The 20,303-nt window shown below is 42.3% G+C and overlaps 1 protein-coding gene across 1 annotated transcript in view; it reads left to right on the top strand.

Moving 5' to 3' along the window:
- Positions 1–14,706, top strand: part of IPCEF1 (interaction protein for cytohesin exchange factors 1) — a 95,325-nt gene extending 80,619 nt beyond the window's left edge. Inside the window, exons 9-10 of the mRNA XM_063707355.1 lie at positions 1,068–1,261; positions 9,217–14,706. Of these exons, the coding sequence (XP_063563425.1) occupies positions 1,068–1,261; positions 9,217–9,429 (407 nt within the window). The 3' untranslated portion in view covers positions 9,430–14,706. The remainder of the gene's footprint in view (positions 1–1,067; positions 1,262–9,216) is intronic.
- The last annotated feature ends 5,597 nt before the right edge of the window (positions 14,707–20,303 follow it).

The following is a 20,303-nucleotide window of genomic DNA, read 5'->3' as shown; positions in this document are numbered from 1 at the left end:
ATGTTGTCAAGTGTGGTCTCAAACTCCTGAGCTCAGGCGATCCTCCTGCCTTGGCCTCCCAAAGTGTTGGGATTACAGGCGTGAGCCACCACACCCAGCCTGGATGATATTTGGGTGAGCTTTTGGTCTTAGAGTTGATGGTGGAATGGGTTAAGACTTTTGGAGTTGTTGGAATGAGGTGAATATATTGCACGTGAGAAACACATGCATTTAGGAGGCCAGAGGGTGGACTATGTATGGGTTGAATTGTGTCCCTCTAAAATTCATATGTTGGGCTGGGCGTGGTGGCCCACACCTGTAATCCCAGCACTTTGGGAGGCCAAGGTGGGCGGATCACCCGAGGTCAGGAGTTCAAGACCAGCCTGGGCAACATGGTGAAACCCTGTCTGTACTAAAAATATAAAAATGAGCTGGGCATGGTGGCAGGTGCCTGTAATCCCAGCTACTTGGGAGGCTGAGACAGGAGAATCACTTGAACCTGGCAGGTGGAGGTTTCAGTGAGCCAAGATTGTGCCATTTCACTTTAGCCTGGGCAACAGCAGTAAAACTCCATCTCAAAAAAAAAAAATAAAATTAGTTAATTAATTAATAAAATTCGTATGTTGACGTCCTAACCCCTAATACCTCAGAATGTGACCTTATTGGGAAATGGGGTTGTTGCAGATTTAACTAGTTAAGATGAGTTAATAGGGCAGGTTTCTAATCCAACATGACTGATACCCTCATAAATAGGGGGAGTTTGGACACAGAGACATGCATGCAGGGAACACCCCATGTGAATATTGGAGTTATACTGCCACAAACCAAAAAACCACTTGAAACCAGGAGAGAGGCTTGGAATAACTCCTTCCCTGGTGCCTTCACAGGGAACATGGCTCTGCAGTAACAAAGTAGCGCAAACTGGGTGGCTTAGACAGCAAACATTTATTGTCTTTCAGTTCCGGAGAGAAGTCTGAGATGAGGGTGCCAGTGGGGCCGTGCCTTGGGACCACAGTATTGAATGTTCTCTCCTTGATTTTTCACTGGGTTTATTGTTACTGCTTTCTTTTTTTTTTTTTTTCAAATAGAAGAGACAAAAGTGTCTGAAGATGATGAAATGGAGAAGCTGTACAAATCATTAGAGCAAGCTAGTCTATCTCCTCTTGGGGACCGACGACCTTCGACTAAAAAGGAGTTGAGAAAATCCTTTGTTAAGCGGTGTAAAAATCCATCTATAAACGAGAAACTCCACAAAATCCGAACATTGAATAGCACATTAAAGGTAACAAAATTTCGAATTGTGGATGAACTCTATGGATGTGGGGCAAGGAACGGCTGGTTCTGCAGAGAGATTCTTGCTAATCACAGCATGTTTGTGTGGTCGCAGGGAAGGGCTGTAAAAGTAAATATAATCTTTATAGGGCAAGATGACCTTGACGTTCTTAAAGCACTAGGACATTCACACAGTAGCGCCCAAGGCAGTTTTTCACAATAGGCCTTGATGTTTGCATTCACTCTGATATAAAATTTCAAATTTTAAGCTCCTGGACAGCAAGGACCATGCATAATTTGTTTTTCAACCCTTATACCTAGCACAGTACCTGGTTCAATAAATGTTGATGAGAGACAAGAGATCATCAACTGGTGAGAATAAACAGTCATATCAATAAGATCTCGAATTTTCATCTCATTCATACAAGGGTACCAGTCTTCGGGACTGCATCCAGAAGGAAATGTCTTGATTTCAGCTGCAGCAAAGATGTAGTGATTGTCAGCTGTGGGCACTGCAGCCAAGGAGCACCATGAGAGCCCGACAGTGGGAAGTACACACTCTGTGGTAATAGACCAGCAGATGTTTTCACAATGGGAATAAGGGACAGTGTACAGGAAGTACTGAAGCTATTTTCAGGCCCTCCCTGAGCTGAAATGGTTCTTCATAACAAAAGTGTCCTGCTTTCACATTTAGATTATAGCATGAACAGGTGGAGGCCAGGATACTTTGTAAAATACTCCTGATTTAGCAGACGATTTATCTGAAAAGCTTTGATAGATTCTGTAAGTGAATTTTGTTTTGTCTATGGCCTTTGGCATTAAGAACTTAAGTCATTTTCCAGGAAGAAATGTCAGCAATTGAAAGGACAAGGCTGCAAAGGCAGGCTGAGTGGCTCTTAGGCGTCCCAGTTAGTCAGTTAGAACATCTGAACACCCTAAAAGGCTGCAAAAATGAAGCCGGAATGGAAAAAGAGAAGTAAATTTTAATTATACAAAGATAATACAAATGCAGAGAAATTCACTCTTATTTAATATTAAAATTTTTATCGATAATAAAAGATATCACTGGCCGCCATTTCACAGTATGTACAAAGCTGATGAATATATGTGATTATTCAATGTAATATGTCATAGCGTGTTGGGATTTTACTGTCTTCTTTGTCTGTGATAGCTGATATGAGTGAGTAAAGTTTTCACTGAGCAAGTATTTCCTGACTCTTACTATGTACCAGCCACTATTCTAGGTGACTGGGACCATTGAATGGACTCTACTGGGTGTAGAAACAGAGGAAAACAAATACATGATTAAAATGAAGTGCAAAAATACTCTGGTTGAGATGTGCTCAGGGTGCTTTGGTGGTCCAAGGGGGACAGTGGATTACTGGGGGCATTAGGAACACTGTCACGAAATCCATGAGTCAGGAAGAAATGAATACCAAGGGAAGGACATTCAAGGAAATGGAATGTCTGTCAACGGATAATAAGCTGTAGTTCCACGTTGAGAGAAGCAGGAAGTAGAAGCCGCGGAGAGCATGTGCAGTTTGAGTCATTAGTAGAAGGAGAAAGGCTGTGGCCTCAGGCCTTCCACAGAGCAGCAGACTCAGGATTCTAGATCTTTACGGCACCATGCCCTCACCTGGCCACTGGGGGGCCAACTTTGTGAAAAGAATTAGTGTTACCATTCCCTATGGGTCTCTGTGACCTCGTCATTGGTGAATTCAGCAGCTTTTGCTTTTCTGTCAGTGTATCAGTTATCCAGTGCTAGGTAACAAATTATCCCAAAGCTTAGCAACTTCAAACAATCAGCATTTATTATTTCAAAGTGTCTGTGGCCAGGAATCTGGGTGTGGCTTGCTCAAATGCCTCTGCCCCCAGGTCTCTCACAAGGCTGTGATCAAGCTGTCAGCTGGGGCTGCATTCATTCCTCCATGGAGAGGGATCAGTTTGTAAACTCCTGCATGTTAGTTATTGGCAGGATTCAGCTCCTTTCAGGTTGTTGGACTGAGGGTCTCAGTTGCCCTCTGGCTGTTGGCCAGAGGCTCCCCTCAGTTCCTTGCCACATGGGCTTCTCCACAGGGCAGGTCACAACCTGGAAACTGGCTTCTTTCAGAGCGAGCAACACAGTGAGAGTGAGTGAGTCAGATGGGTTATAACCCAGTGGCAGTAATGACATCACATTACTTTTGCAGTATTCTATTCGGTAGAAGCAAGTCATTGGGTCATCTCATTTTCAGGGAGGAGATTACACAAGGCCTTGAATACCAGGAAGCAGAGAAGATTGGGGGCCCGCTCAGGGCTGCCTGCCCCACCCAGCTGGGGAACTGCTCTCTCTGGACATTTGTGAGAAGGAGCCCTTTCCATAGATCCCTCGTGCAGTGCTTGGGGCTGATGAAATAGAACAGGACCCATGTCATGCAGTCCTATTAATCTCAGGAGGTAGGAGGACATGCTGATGTGGAAATTGGTCTTGCTGAAGAAGCTGAACAAAAGCAAAGTGCATCAACCTATTCAAAGGAGAGAGAGAACTTGGTACATGTGTGCATGTTCATGTTGGAAGGGTATAATAATTATTTTTAATTGTTTTTAAAATTCAAAGCAGTCAAGAGAGTGGTTGTCTTTGAGGAAGAGGAGAGGATGGGACTGAGAGGGGATGTGAATGGAGCTTCTGAGTGCTGGGTGCGGGTCCCTCTGTGACCCTGGTAGTAGTTGTATGGAAGTGTTTATTTTGTGATAATTCTTTAAGCACAATTTTTCTATTTGTGCACTTTTCTCTGAGTATGATATATTGCACAGAGAATATATCATACACAGAGGAAGTGTTTATTTTTTAAAAGCTTCAAAGTAGGAGTGTAGACAAGCAAAGACAACAGAGTTTCATGCAGAAACAAGGAAACTGTTTTAACAATAATGTTTATATTTGCCGCAGGTGCATTCCGTAAATAAGAAAAATCCCTGCACTGGGATAGTACTGGAATGAATGCACTTCAGGGAAATTCTTCTAGGAAGTTGAGCAAACTTCCAAGTTGAACTTGAGCAAAAGTTGATCGTATTATGTTGTACACTAAATACAGATATTTATGAATTTCTAACAGCTCATCATTCACTGACTTTTGGCTAAGTCTGCTTTTATTTTAAAATAAGTTATTAATGGAATGATTAATGGGTCCAACTGAAACTCTCTCTGAATTACTCTGACCTATGTCACAAGAGCGGTGAACCCCTTCTTCCCGTAGCTACTCGGGTGGAACACATTTCCAATGCTTAGGTCTTGAGTCGAGCCACACACTGACTGTTTGGAGTAAAAACTGAAAGTACAGCATTCTCTCTTTCATGGTATTTTTGGAATCCCTGCCAAACCTTGCTTGCCTTCCAGAAAGCAGAGCGGATGTTGTGAAAGTAGTTCAAAGCCCTCCAAAAGCCTCCTGCGCCATCCAGGAGAAGCTGGGCTGCTGGATGAGGCCCAGCCCCAGGATGCCTGGTGTAGGAAGGAACTTGGAAGGTTCTGTTGTTTCATTAATTTCCTTCTTCTGTATTATTGTCTACATTTTTTTCTTTCATCCATAGAAGAACTAACACAGATTTGAGCCAAATGGTAAAAAATTTGAACTACTTAGAGCCTAAAGCCATATGAGAAGTGTCAGCTTAATGCCCAAAGCTGAAGAGACCCTTTTCTAAAAATTTTATTAGCTATAAAGAGGGGTTAATTCATGTATGCAAAGTCAATTTCCCCAATTTTTATTAATTTTCAAAGATCTTATTTAGTTTTTTAATATGAAAAATTAGGATCTTCCTTTGAAGTAGATGTCTAAATTTCTTTAGAACAAAATAAAACTCTTTAAATAACTTTATATTAATAGCAGCATGGTGATATCAGAGGAAGAAAGCTTTTGTTGTTGTTGTTGTTTTGGAAAAGTTGTTTTGGAAGCATAGATATTGAAAACTCAGAGAGAAGAAATATGCTCTTTTGGCCCTGCCTAACTTTCTATAAACAATCCCTCTGCTTTCCTACTGCACTGTTTTTTCTCCATTTTGGAAGGAAGGGTTCCTATCTTTATCCATCTATATGTCTATCTTCTATCTATCTATCTATCTATCTATCTATCTATCTATCTATCTATCTATCAATATCTATCTATCTATCTATCCAGCTATTGATCTATGAATCTATCTATGTCTAGTTTTTTTGTTTAATGGAAAGGATTTCCTCAGACTCCAAATAGGGTTCAGAATGCAAAAGAGAATAAAAAGCAAATTGGTAATTCATTTATTCATTTATTTCTTATTTTATATATTCATTTTTTCAACAAGTATTCAACGAATGTCTACATGTGTAGACAGTCTACATGTGCAGTCATTCTTTCAGGCACTTGGGGCTATAGCACTGGGCATATCAGATAAAAAGGCCTGCCTTCTGGAAGCTTATGTTTTAGTAGGAGAATAATAAACAAACATAATTGACTATTAAATGTATAATATGATAAGTGATGACAGATTTGATAAAGAATAGAAAAGAGGGGATAGAACATGTTGAGGAATTGATATTTAATTAGGAAAGACATGAAAGGCCTCTTCGAAAGACATAATTTGTGTAAAATCTGAAAAAGGAAAGGGAATGAGGCTTGAGGTTCTCTGAGGCCGAATATTTCAGGCAAAAGGAACAAAAACGCAAACACCTTGGGGCGGGAGTGTGCCTGGGGCATTTAAGGAAAAGCAAGGTAGCTGTAATGTAGTGGGGATGGAGCATGGGGAGTGCAGCAGTGGGCTGGAGGGGCAGCAGGGGACTCGAGCCATTGAGGACCTCATTGCCATTGCAAACACCAGCTTCTGCTCAGAGTAAGACCGTGAACCTCTGGAAGGTTCTGAACAGAGGGATGGCATGCTTTGTGTCATGTCTGAAGGTAGAACCATCAGGCTTTGCTGGTGGATTGGGTGTGGTAGAAGGAGTCAAGAATGACTCCAGTGTTTGCTCTGAGCAGCTGGAAAGACGGAGTTACCATTAAGTGCTTTGTGGAAGACTACGGTAGGAACCGGGTTTGGTGTGCATTGGAAGTTGGTGGGGTGGGGATGTAGAGAATAAGAGGAACTTAGCTTTAGATATGTTATTTTTGAGATGCCTCTTACGGGTTGATGTGGAACTGCTGAAGAGGAAGTTTAGACAAATGATGATGGAGTCCAGGGGAGAAGTAAGGAGAGATATAAACTTGGGACCCTCAGCACATAGGAGAGTGGGAGAGATTACATGTGATTACCAACAGCATGAACATAGACAGAGCAGAGAACAGGATACAAGCTGGGGCTTTAGAACACTCCAGTGAGAAGAGGTGGCGTGACAAGGAGGAACCAGCAACTAAGGTGGGAGTAAGTAGCAATTGTGGTGCAAGAAAAATCAGGAGAAGGTATCATAGGAGCACAACAATGAAACTGTTCAAGAAGGAGGAGTAGTCAATTGTTTTAGGTGCTGCTGATAAATAAGTTGAAGATGGATCATTGGTTTAACATTGATTTAATGGTTTATTGGATTTAACAACATGGAGGTCACTGATGGTCTTCACAAGAGCAGTTTTGGTGAATGGTGGGGCCGAAGCCTGGTGGGACTGAATCTATGCAGAATGGGCCACTGGAGACAGGAAAAAGTGGAGCATTAGCTGGACAGGGATTTGGGGGCAGAGAGGAATTTTAACATGGAAGAAATAACAGCAAACATGTATACCAGTGAGACTGCTGGAGGGGATCTGGAAAGTTGGTGAGTCAGAGGAGAGAACAGAATTGCTGGGATGAATTTCTTGAGTAGGAGAGCGGGGGCCATTGTGCCCAAGTGGAGGGATTGGCCTTTGCTAGGAGCACAGATGCTCCATCTCTGTGAACAGGGCAGAAGGCAGCATAGATTTGCATCCATGTAGTTTGTGGGCAATAGGAACTTGGGAGAAGTGCTCTTCTGATGGCTTCCATTTCCTCAACAAAGAGCTAGCAAGGCCATCAGCTGCGAGTGAGGATGAGAGAGGGGGTTTGAGATGAGAAGAGTTTTGAAATAGTCATTTGGGAGACTGCCAGAAAAAGAATGTGAAAGTGTGATGACTGGAGAGTAGTGAAAATCCACTTACTGGCAGTGGTTGTGAAGTTTTAGCTTCACACATGCTGTCCTGGGGATAGTCAAAAAGAGTAGTTCAATCACATGCATGAATTGAATGTCTACATGGCACTTGGCATTGCGTTAGGTGCAGGGAATACAGGGATGAAGGAAATGCTTCTTGTCATCTTCTTTAAGCTTTAGAAGAGGGGCCATGACTTACCTGTAAATACCTAAATGTACCTGGGTAAGTTCTCAGAGGGCATCATTGGAAGGCATGAGAACATAAAAACTTAAAAGCTTATCAGTCCAATTTTGGGAGTGCAGGGAAGTTTTCCTGGACAATGTGATGCCTCAAGTGAGTATAGATTTATGGGTTTTGAAAAATTGGGTAGGCCAGGTGCAGTGGCTCACGCCTGTAATCCCAGCATTTTGGGAGGCTGAGGTGGGTGTATCACTTGAGGTTTAAGGAGTTTGAGACCAGCTTGGTCAACATGGCGAAACCCCATCTCTACTAAAAATAGAAAAATCAGCCAGGCATGGTGGTGCATGCCTGTAATCCCAGCTACTTGGGAGGTTGAGGCAGGAGAATTGCTTGAACCCGGGAGGCAGAGCTTGCAGTGAACTGAGATCAGGCCACTGCGCTCCAGCCTGAGCAACAGAGTGACTCCGTCTCAAAAAAAAAAAAAAAAAAAAAAAAGGAAAAAAAAAAAAAAGAAAAAAATTGGGTAAAGAAAGATTAGAAAGTGTTCTGTGTAAAAGAAACTCTAGAAATTAGAGTTTATGAGGTGAAGAAAGGCAAGGAAGATTCTTCATGTGGCACAACGACACGGAGGTGTGAGCTAGTGTTGTGTGGGTGAGAAAATGCATGCCAGTATGTTAGACTGGAAAGTCAAAAGGAAGCAGAGTATCAACAAATGGTGCCAGAGCAGGTGTGGAGCCTTGGGTGTAAGGGGATCCATGAGGGGGACTCGGCATTTACATGCATCCCTGCTCTGCTAAGTGGAGGTGGAGTTGAAGTGGGCATTGGAGGCAGTGGTCTCGCTCAGGAGGCTGTGGCAGCAGATCAAACGTGATATATTGAACTGGATATCCAACCTTAGGACTATGGTCATGGGATGGAGAAAACAGGCATAGATTTGAGATACAATTGTCAGGGCTGAATATTTGTTTTTAATATAGAGGATGAACATCTTATTTTTACTCCATTCCTTGTCTATAGAAAACTCTAACCTGAGCTAGACATTTCAGAAATGTGTGCCATTGGTTACAGAGGAGAATATACAGAATACAGAATGGAATAGCACCAATAGGTTGTTTATTAGTATTATTGGAATACATACTGTTTTGATGGAAGGTTAGTAGCCTCTTCTTTGACTGAAAAGATAATCTGTGTATTTATTCTGTATTAAATAAATGTGATTTATTAAAAATAAAGATAATTTAATAAAATCTTAAAAGACATATTTTATGTTGCCATATGTCCTAGGTAAAGTGTTACATTCCAATTTTACTTAGTGAAGTTTGGATCGTCAATAAAATGCTAATACCTACAATGATAAGTTTTAGGAGGCATGATTCCCACACCAAGGTAGAATTGTTACTGTGGTGTGGAATAATGGATTGATCAGGGAAAGGCAACATAGAAGATCTTTGCTATATGTCTAGCTCTTCCACTAACTCTTGGGTAGGATACCTCACTTCTTTGCGGCTAGCGTATGCAAACAAATGTCATATTTCTTAGGCTTAATGCTGGAATTAGAATATTAACGTGCAAAAATGCTTTGGTAATTTTATGTGAATGTATATGTGTACTTGTAAAAGAGTTGGTAAAGATGGTTTATGTAAATTAAGACACTCTCAACATACCCCCTTCCCCTTTTTTTCTACTCACACAGTGTAAAGAACATGATCTGGCCATGATTAACCAGTTGCTGGATGACCCGAAACTGACAGCCAGGAAATACAGAGAGTGGAAAGTCATGAACACCCTCCTGATCCAGGACATCTATCAGCAGCAGCGGGCTTCGCCTGCCCCTGATGACACTGATGACACCCCCCAGGAACTCAAGAAATCACCTTCTTCTCCCTCTGTTGAAAATTCCATTTGAGACAAAGTCAGGGTTTTCTCCTCTTATATTTTATCACAAGCAACTCTTCAAGATGTTGCAAAAGCTTACATTTTTCCTTAAAAGGAAAACTGAAACCCAGTCCTTCAAGCATCAGCTTCCCATCTAAAGATGCACGTTAGATGAAGATAATCACCAAATACACCAGGGCTCCTCATTTCAGTCGTAACGCATCCACTGAGATTGGAATGATTGAGTTCAGTTGAAAGGCATTTTTTATGTTCCTACTGGGAGCTCACGGTGATGTGGGGCTCTAGGGGGGATGTGAGAAATGTCTCTTCTGTTCATTGCTCTCCAGAGAATGCTATGGACAAGAATCAAATTTTACCAGGAGTAATTGTCCATGGAAACATTCTGTTTTTCAAAAGAAGAATGTACATATTCCACTTGGCTGGGAAGCTGTGTGGCCCAAATCACTGTTTGAGTGGAGGAATGTTTTCTAGAGCAGTGACTGGAAGGACAAACGTGGTGTTGCAGAACAAAAATTCCTTGCCTTTGGTATGGAATGGTGGTGCCTTTTCCATGTGATGAGAAATGCTTCATAGACAGTGGCATGTGGGAGAGCTGAAGGAGGAGGCATGTTCCATATTCCACTCATTCAAAGGACAGCTTGGTGTTTTCACACTTTATGCAGGTTAGGGGATCTGATTAATGTTTCCTTTCCTTACAACAGCTAGAGAAAACATCTCATCGCACTTGGAGACCTCTACTTCCTTCGAGCTTTCCTACTCAATGGTAGGAGATAGTAATATGTTCAGCAAAGAATGTCTACTGCTCTTGTCCTTGGCTGTGATCCCTATACATAGTGTGAATTTATATCCAGATTTCCCAGGATCAATATTGACAAGATGACTTTGGCATCTGAATTGTTTTAATATCTTTACTCAAAAAAACAAAAAACAAAAACGAAAACCCATGGAAACAACAAAAGAGTTAAACATGATGGATTTATTTTCGTATGTTTATATGTCACTTGTGTGCTATGTGAATAGCTATGTTTGTTATTTAAATATATTTATAGAAGTTCAAATTACTAGTGTTTAAAAGATGATATACTATTATATATTGTGCTTAGTATATATTTGATGAGTCTATACTTTTTGCTTGAGAAAAATAGAAATACTATTGATTCACTGGTGTTATGATGTTGCACTGTGTCTGAGGAATGCTCAGGAAATCTTGTGGGGAAAAAATGGGGCATGCATTCATAATTTTTCTTTTTCTTCCCCACCCCAACCCCCATGAACTCTTAAATTTAGATTTCTATCTCTTGTAAGTCACTCTTTTAACCAGCAAAGGACTTTCATCTTAGATTATCCTTTCTATCAAATAAACTTTAAGCTTTGTGCCATTTATGCCTGCAAACCTTAGACCAAAGGCAACACAACTGATGTCATCTTTTCATTAAAGACTAATAGAAATTTAGAAATCATTGTGTTAAAGAGAGCTCATAGAGAAACAATATGAAAGTCTTCCCTTACTAATCACCATGACTGTTTCTCACCATAGGAATAACCACAACCCACCAAGTACCCATGTTGGCCCTGCCTACCCCTAACAAATTGTTCACACAACCTATTTTGTTTTATAGCTTCAAAGTGTGGCTTGACATTCAAATGGAAGGAACCACTTGAATTATATCTGCAAACAAAATGGAAATAGTTGTTGAATAGTTCCCCAAGCTTTACTAAGAAGCCTTAATACTCTGTAAACAAACAAACAAACAAAAAACAACCTTAGCATTAAGAAATAAAAATAAAAAACAAGAAGCAGAAACTGCTAGAAACTTCTCTAAGATAAGAGGCCAGGCCAATCAGTTTGGCCCAGCAAACATGTGGGTACTTCTCCACCTAGGGAAGCCACTGAAGATGAGTTTGACCTGTGGTGACCTGACAGAGGGAACATTCAGATCCTCAGATTGCACCCTGATGCCCTGGTTTAGGAGAGCAGTGCTTTAACCTTTTGGCCCTGGAAATTACTGATTCTTTCTGTGATTAGCAGATACCAGAAGGGAAATTATTTAGGATTGGCAATGTAAAGAGTATTGAAGGAACGACAAATAACAATAGCAGAAATAACAGTGTGACATAAAGTGCCCTTCCACCTATTTTTCTTTGGTTTGCAACACCAACCTGTAGACTTCCAGTTTTTCTTAAATTGAAGAGCTCCAGACACTTTTGAGCAGGGTTTGTGAATACCTTTGAATGCTTTCCTTTGGCTTTTCCTGAAGACATATTTCCCCAACCTTTCAATTGTAAACTCCTTTAGTACCATTCAAACTTAAAGGCAAAAAAGATCCCTGGGATTACTTAGCCAAGGCTTAAAATTATTTTTCAAAGTCAAGAACATTAGCCTAGAAATTTTTGCTTTGCTAGTTAAAGCTTACTTTGCAGAGCTTCCCAAAGTGAAAGGGAAACTGAACTTCACAATTTTGCACCTGGCTTTCTGGAGCCCCATTGCCTGCTCATTCGTGTTATTCCTCCTGTAAATTATTTTGCTTTTGACCAGGTTGTGCTAGAAAGTAGGGCTGCTTCTGTGAGTTCTCAGCCTAGGCTGTGGCCACTAAGACGTGGGTGGGGGGATAGACAGGAGTGAGAGGGAGAGTGGGTGACACTTTCCATGACACTTAATGTAGGAAGACATGGGCTTCTCTCTCTTGGCCTCAAGCCACTTTTCTGGTCCAAAGAATATTGGGAAAACTGGATTACTTTCAGTATATTTCTTGAGACCGGGTCATCTCTGAAATGCATTTGGGGTAGTTTCATGGGGTCCAAGGGCCAATTCCTATACCCAGTCCTGCAGTGTCTGTGAGCTGTGGAATGAGAGAGAAAACCATGGCTGCTCAGGAAGGAAGTGGAGAATCTCTCAGCACAGGTAGATCCAAATCTGTGGCACCTGCTAAAGATTAGCATTTGGAGAGGACTCCTCTTTGGGGTTGTGAAGAGGACCTTTTCCCTCTGTTGTTAGCCTGTAGATCCAGAATGGAGCCTGATGTGATGCCTTCACTGGTTGATATATTGCAAATAGACACTCTGAGCCCTGCATTGCAAGGGTGTCTGTTGCTTTAAAGAATTCTTAGTTTTGCCACAACAGCTCAAATCTCAGAATAGGATCAAAGGCCTAGAAAGACTCCTAAAGTATAGGATTACAAAGACTCCAGGAAGCATAAGAAAGAGATTGTGTTTGGAGTCAGATTTCAGTGTGAAACCCATGCCTTATATTTACACAGCACTTTGTAGTTTGCAAATTGGTGTGTTTTCAGCCCCCTCCCGCTGCCTCATGCTCTATGTGAGATGATTGTGGATTATTACGGTGAAGTGCCTGGCCCAGAGCCCCCAGTGATGAAGCAGGAACTTGAGTCTCAGGACTCCCAGCGGCTCTCTGCCCATTCCCTCCTCTCCGCCCCCCATCTCGCTTCACCTGTTACCTTGTGAGGTTGCTGCTGGCACATAGCCCACTAGGAAACCAAGAAGTTTGACTGGGAGTGTGTGTTTCATTGCACTGGGCTTAGCATACGGCCGGCCCTGGTGGCTGTTTGGCTAAATTCTCCATTTGAAACCTAAAGGGCCTTCTCTGTGCTTGAGCAGTCTCCTCCTAATGGTCCTGCTTCAACCTGCTGACGGGCTGTCTATGGATTGGGGTTTCACCTAATCATGCTGTGTTTCCTTTCTTTTCTTTCTGTACATTAGACTGCTTCGGAGGTGCTGTGTGATCCTTGGATGAAAAACATATATTTAAAGAAATGGAGAGTGTTTATTTTGTTTGCTTTTTGAGGCATGTGCTGTCAGATGTCAGAGACCTAACTTAGTGATTAGAGGTTGGTCCTTTGACCTTCTTCTCTTAATTGCTTTTCATGTAATCATGATAATTTACTCAGGTAGCACTCCAGTCACAAACAATGTCACAGAGATGAAACAGATTCAAAGAAAAAAAATTTTTAAGTCTTTTGAAAAGAAATGCTATTCAAATTTAAGACATGTTTAAATTCATAGGTACATTATCTCTTAGTAAGAAATACTTTTTTTTTTCTTTTTTTAGACAGAGTCTTGCTCTGTTGCCCAGGCTGGAGTGCAGTGGCACGATCTTAGCTCACTGCAACCTCTGCCTCCCTGGTTCAAGTGATTCTCCTGCCTCAGCCTCCCGAGTAGCTGGGACTACGCCCGGCTAATTTTTATGTTTTTAGTAGAAACCGGGGTTTACCATGTTGCCCAGGCTGGTTTCAAACTCCTGACCTCAGGTGATCTGCCTGCCTCTGCCTCCCAAAGTGCTGGGATTACAGGTGTGAGCCACCACACCTGGCCGAAAGACAGTATTTTGATATAGCCACATACATGATTTAATGAGTAATGTTAAGTACAGAAAAGCTGCCATATCCACATAGTTTAAGGGGGCATTTCTTCTTCAGTCTAACAAGAATATGATATCCAATTGTGGTTTTCCAATTTATTTCTCTTCCAATTTCTTTTGTATACCTCACAGGAGAAATTGAATCCTAGAACTGGGAGATGACTGCCCTGCCCAGGGTTTTGTAATACATAATTGAAAATAAAAGTCCCTGAAACTAAATGTTTGCAGCCTTTATGAAATGGACTGTGGAAGGGGGATAATTTCTCTCCTCACAGAAAGCCACTCGTCTCCTTGAATGAGGCATTGAGCAGACACACGTTTCTCTGTGTCATGGGGCAGGAAGCAATTCCCTTGCCTCTCTCTTCAGCACATCTCAGTTCTTTCCCACATGACCGCAGAACCACATAGAAAACATTGAAAATAATGGATTCTTCATTGAAAAAAGCTTTATATTTCTCTTGCTGTAAGGAGACTTTACTGCTCTGTATTTGAATTTTTTTTTTTTTAACCTTTAGCCCAAAAGGGAAGTGTGCCTCATGGAAAGAGCAAATGCCGTAAAATAGAAACCAGGAGTTTTAATCGCCATATATTTTAATGTGCTTGCATGATGGGAATGTGACTTTTAGCACTGCATGGTGTTTGGGGGCAAGATATTAATGTGGAAATCTTAGCTTAAGTTTTACTGTGCTCTCATCCTGTGTCAGCTACCCCTCTAAACTGAAAAAGAGGCATGGCTCATTTCTCTCCTGCTTTATGTTTTTGAGGTTGACTTGTAAGATAAAAATAAAAATAAGAAAAAAATATATCTAGTCAAATGACATGAAAAAAAAGTTGAAATATACTACTGGTGTTCATTTTTGTCCTGCAGTGTTGCTTTCTCAAAGAAATAAACATGTGGCTGGAAGTGTTTAATGGCTGCGTTTTGATCGTCTACAACAAGGTTACAGTGCCCTCTGGTGGCAGTCATCAAAATCGCTTCTAGACTTGTTTTTATTTTTAAATAAAAGATCTAATTATATTGGAAATCTGTTTCAACAATAACCGATGTGGTCTTTTCCAGTGGTTCTCAAGTTACAGGTTTATTAACACAATAATATTTAGATTTTTCAAAAATTGCTATTGGACCACTAAATTTGACTTGCACATTGTATTATTATTTCTAGGCACCCACATTTTGTTTAAAGAATTTTTAAAATTTGCATATTATAAAAGTTACAAAATGTGGTACACAAGCTGCTTAAAACATATGAGATATTTATTTGAAAATGAACAAAGAAAATAATGAAATAGCCTAATAAATTGCCTTTCTTTGGATCCACTGATCAGAGGGAATCAGCCTGTATTTGAACTGATTCATGCTCCTTGACTGCTGTCTACACACACAGTTTTCATTTTGTTCCTGATTCTCTCCCAATTCTCACCTCACAAGCCAAGTTCCACCTTCTGTCTTCTTTGTCCTGCCACCACCAAATATTTCTAGGCTCCTACATGGAAGCAGTAAAAATTATTTTAGACCAAAGGGATTAGTAAAAGGTATAGGCACCATGCGTTTCCTGATTTCTGGAACAATCTCATATTATTTCCTATTCCTGATATAACAAATTACCACAAATAGAGCAGCTTCAACAAATTTGTGAACTCACAGTTCGAGGAAGGTTGCACTCCTTGTGGAGGCTCTGGGGGAGAATCCATTTCTTTGCCCACTCCCTGGGCTACAGGTGCCCCACTTCGCTTGTCTCTGAGCTTCTTCCTCCAGCTTCAGTGTCAGCAACTTGCACCTGGTGCCTTCCTTCTCTCCTCGCCTCCTCCTGGGGCTTTTTTTTTTTTTTTTTTTTTTGAGATAGAGTTTCACTCTGTCGCCCAGGCTGGAGTGCAGTGGCGTGATCTTGGCTCACTGCAACCTCCGCCTCCCGGGTTCAAGTGATTGTCCTGCCTCAGCCTCCTGAGTAGCTGGGATTACAGGCACCCGCCATCACTCCTGGCTAATTTTTCGTATTTTCAGTAGAGACGGGACTTCGCCATGTTGGGCAGGCTGGTCTTGAACTCCTGACCTCAGGAGATCTGCCCGCCTCCGCCTCCCAAAGTGCCGGGATTACAGGCGTAAACCCCGGTCCTGGCCGGGGCTCTTTTAAGCAACCTTGTGATTACAACAGGCTCACCTGGATAATCCAGGTGAATCTATTTGAAGGTCAGTTGATTTGCAGCCTAAATTCCCCTTTGTTACGTCTACACAGGTTCCAGTGATTAGGACTGAACACTATCCTGCTTACTGAAAATCTCCCTTTCAAATATCCTGCTGAGTCCCCGTGGATCAGCAACACCTCCCAGAAATCCCAGGAATTCCACGTTTTAGCTAGAAGCATGAAAGTCCTTTTTCACACCCTGTAACTTGAATTTGACTTCAAGGTATGTTCACCATAGGAAAGATAATTCATCTTTATGAGGGGAAAAGCAAGAAATTTCTGGCTTTTAAGAAATCAAGTGCTGGGAGCTGTGGCTCATGTTTGCAATTCTAGCACTTTGGGAGGCTGAGGCGGGAGGATTGCTTGAAGCCAAGAGTTTGAGACCAGACTGGTCAACATAATGAGACCCTGTCTCTTTAAAAAAAAAAAAAAAATAGCTAGGTGTGGTGGAACATGCCTGTAGTCCCAGGTCCCAGCTACGTGAGAGGCTGAGGCAGGAGTATCCTTTGAGCCCAGGAGTTCGGGGCTACAGTGAGTTATAATCAGGTTACTGCATTGCAGTCTGGGTGACAGAACAAGACCTGGTCTCAAAAATAAAATAAATAGAAACAAAAATAAAAATTATGTGTGCACAGGTGCAATGGGGACAATATTTTAATTATCAGATCAGGTATTCACAATACCTGCATTTAAAGACAAAGCATTAAAAAATCACTTTTGAGAATCAAGTATCATCAAGCAAAGGATAATTTAGGCCTTAACATCTTAGGTTTATGATCTGCTTGGTGCCATGTCAGACTGATGGATTTGACCTAATCTGCAGCCTCTTCCCCCATGACAGTGTGAGGGGGCTTTTCTGAGTGGATGTTGCTGTTGAAATGCATGGATAAATACAGAATTTCATTGGTCCTGACCTGTGTAACCACAACCTGAACACTATTTCTCCTTCTTTCTTTCTTTCTTTCTCTTTCTTTTTCTTTCTTTCTTTCTTTCTTTCTTTCTTTCTTTCTTTCTTTCTTTCTTTCCTTCTTTCTTTCTTTCTCTTTCTTTCCTTTCTTCTCTCTCTTCCTTTTCTTTCTTTTCTTTTTCTTTCTTTCTTCTTTTTCTTTTCTCTTTCTTTTTCGTTCTTTCTTCTTTCTTTCTCTCTCTCTTTTTTTTTTTTTCAAAGTCTCACTGTTGGCTGGAGTGCAGTGGCACGATCTTGGCTCACTGCAAACTCTGCCTCCCAGGGTCAAGCAATTCTTGTTCTTCAGCTTCGTGATTAGCTGGGATTACAGGCCTGCGCCACCATACCCGGCTAACTTTTCTGTATTTTTAGTAGAGACAGGGTTTCACCATGTTGCCCAGGCTGGTCTTAAACTTCTGGCCTCAAGCGATCCACCCACCTCAGCCTCCCAAAGTGCTGGGACTTACAGGCTTGAGCCACCGCGCCCGGCCCTCTATTTGTTGTTTCTCTGCAAACAAATGAACCAACCTGGATTTATAGCTAATTCCTTGATGCCAGTCTGCTTGTTTTTCCAGTCACGTATTCTAGGAAGGCATAAACACAACATCAACCCAGAAGTCTCTTCTGAGCATACCTCGGCAGTTCTAGCCAGAGTAGGAGGTGTAGGGAATGAGCAAAATTCCCAGGCAAACAGGGTGCCTGGAGATTTAGCACGTTATTGTCCTCATGCCAGAGGCTCTTGCTGTGGATGCTGTTGATGCCCTGCCCAGATCCCTTTACCTGGCCAGAGCTTTCATTCCCCAGTGGCTATGAGTTTTTGCAGCTAATACCATGCTCCTTTTCCAGAAAATTTCCCTCAGCTACATGAAAGCCACTCAGGTCAGGAGGTTACGCTCCCCATCCCCAACCATGGCGGCCACAACAATGACTGACAGCTGTGGTGCAAAGGGCCCTGCCCCTCTTTTGCCCTTGTCTCAAAATGGAAGCAATTCTGTGGTAGGATGCGTGCTCCAGGGCTTCCCCCAGGGACCAGGCTGAATCTGGTCCACAACTGAGGTCACAGCCTTGCTTAGCTTCTCCCACCTCCTTGTCCTATCTTGCTTCCCTCACTCCCTTCTGAAAGCATTCCTTCAATAAATCACGGTCCCAAGACTCCATTTCTCAGGCTTTGCTTCCAGCCTAAGGCGGTTAGTACTGGAAAGGACCCAGGATACCGATCGTAAGGATGGAATTAGAGAGATGGGCGCTCCTTGGTTGCAGAGCCAGCTGCATGCCAATTGGGACAACACCTCCTGTGGTCTGTGGTTGCTGAGACTTTTACCTGTGGTGAACGGAGACAAGACACAGGAGGAAGAGGGTGGACCAGCTGGGGCAGTGTCTCTGGTGTTTGATAGGTGTGGGGGAAAGTAGTCGCTGAGTGCCGTTGACACATCGAAGAGGAACAGGCTTAGATAACAGGCTCAGGTCTATTAACAATTTAAAGCAAAATGTTGGAGAATGGCTCTTTGGGCAACATTTAGAGAGATACTGATTAATACTAATCTTCTGTGGTCCGAAGGCAGAAAGAGTTCAAAATCAGGTATAAGAGTGACAGAATTTCAAAGAAGATTAAACACTTGGCCTTGGCCAGTCTTCAGTGTCAAAGTCAGGATCTTGACAGAGAAGGAACAAGGCCTTGAGACTTGGAATGGGGATGTGCGGGTAAAGAAGCTTGAGAAATGTGAATCCCCAGGTTCACGTGAAACGTCTGAGCCTGCAACAGAGGTGGACTCCTCCTTATTGGGATAGAGGGCTCCAAGCCCCCAGGCTTGAAAACTACCCAGAGGGTTCCCATGAGGCAGGGACCTTATAAGACAATGCCTGGCCTTGCTAGGCTCACTCCCAATTTCCCCATCTTGGGTGCCTGATTTGTCAATAGGACCAATCAGCATTAGCCAATGGGGGAAGGGCTAGTCCAACTAAAGGAGGAAGGCACTTATACATCAAATAACTGCAGAACCTTCTGACTCACTGGCAGGAACCAGGACGCAACACCTGGGAGTAGATCCTGAAGGCTGGATCAAGGGAAGCAAGAACAAAGCATCAAGCAAGACAAGGGAGAGGTTATTAATATAGGCTTAATATACCATCCGTGTTGTCTGCCACAGGAATTCATGCTGGGCAAGAGCCCTGGGAAACTAATATGCAGCTGAAATGGCTCTCCTTGAAAGCCTGGAAAATGGTGTCCCAAATTTAATGAAGATGAGATGTCAGAACTGCCAGGCAGATTGTGGAGGAAGGGACGCAAGTGCCCAGAGAAGTAGAGGAAAAACTCAAAAAATTGAATTATTAAACCAGGAAACCCACTAGCAGATAATCTGCCTTGGTGGGACATTATTTGCCAAAGCAATTGGGACGTGCTGGTGAGGGGGCTATTAGCATCATTAAAAAGCTTATGGTGGCTGTCCTGTGGAGGTGGGAGCTGTCAGTAGGAGACGCTGTGAGGGAAAATAACTATCTAGAAGCAACGGGGATGACAGAATTCTGGAATAGTAGAGGCCAGATGGCAGCACTTTATAGTCATAAGCAAGGTATTCAGAACTACCGTAGTAGGCACAAGGCTGGAATGGCTACCTAGGGCCTTGACCATATGGGACCAACCATATGGATCTTGGAAGATCTTGGGAGATTGCTAATAGAACAATAGAATGTGGCATTTCTAAAGACAAGATATATGGGAAGTTTCTCTTTCTCTCTCTCTCTCTACACACACACGCACACACACACACACACGATCCAGAATGGATATGCAGAAGGCTGAGGTCAGCTGCTTCAAAAGAAAGTCACAATCCCTTGTTCAGTTTTGAGACCTAACCCTCAAGAGGAGGCTGTTTCTCATGAGGGAGATGATTTTAACAACACCATGTGATATGGGTAGGCTTTGAGTCCCTACCCAGATCTCATCTTGAATTGTAGTTCCCATAATCCCACATGTCATGGGAGGGATGGAGGGGAGGTAATTGAATCATGGGAACAGTTACCCCCATGCTGTTCTTGTGATAGTGAGTGAGTTCTCACAAGATCTGATGGTTTTGTAAGAGACTTTCCCACTCTCCTTTGCTCTGCACTTCTCTCTCCTGCTACCATGTAAAGAAGGATGTGTTTTCCTTCCCTTCTACCACGATTGTTAAGTTTCCTGAGGCCTCCCCAGCCACGTGGAACTGTGAGTCAATCAAACCTCTTTTCTGTATAAATTACCCAGTCTCAGGTATGTCTTCACAGCAGTGTGAAAGTAAACTAATACACCCTGAGATAAGATACAGGCAATTCCCCTAGTCCTTCCCAAAGGAACCTATAACCATTTACTTGGGCAAGTGTACAATGGGGAAGGGGAATACATA

The sequence above is a fragment of the Gorilla gorilla genome, chromosome 5 (genome assembly GCF_029281585.2).
Source record: "Gorilla gorilla gorilla isolate KB3781 chromosome 5, NHGRI_mGorGor1-v2.1_pri, whole genome shotgun sequence".
NCBI classification, from domain to species: Eukaryota; Metazoa; Chordata; class Mammalia; order Primates; family Hominidae; genus Gorilla; species Gorilla gorilla.
The sequence above is the reverse complement of the archived record's forward strand: the minus strand, read 5'-3'. Positions and strand labels throughout refer to the sequence as shown.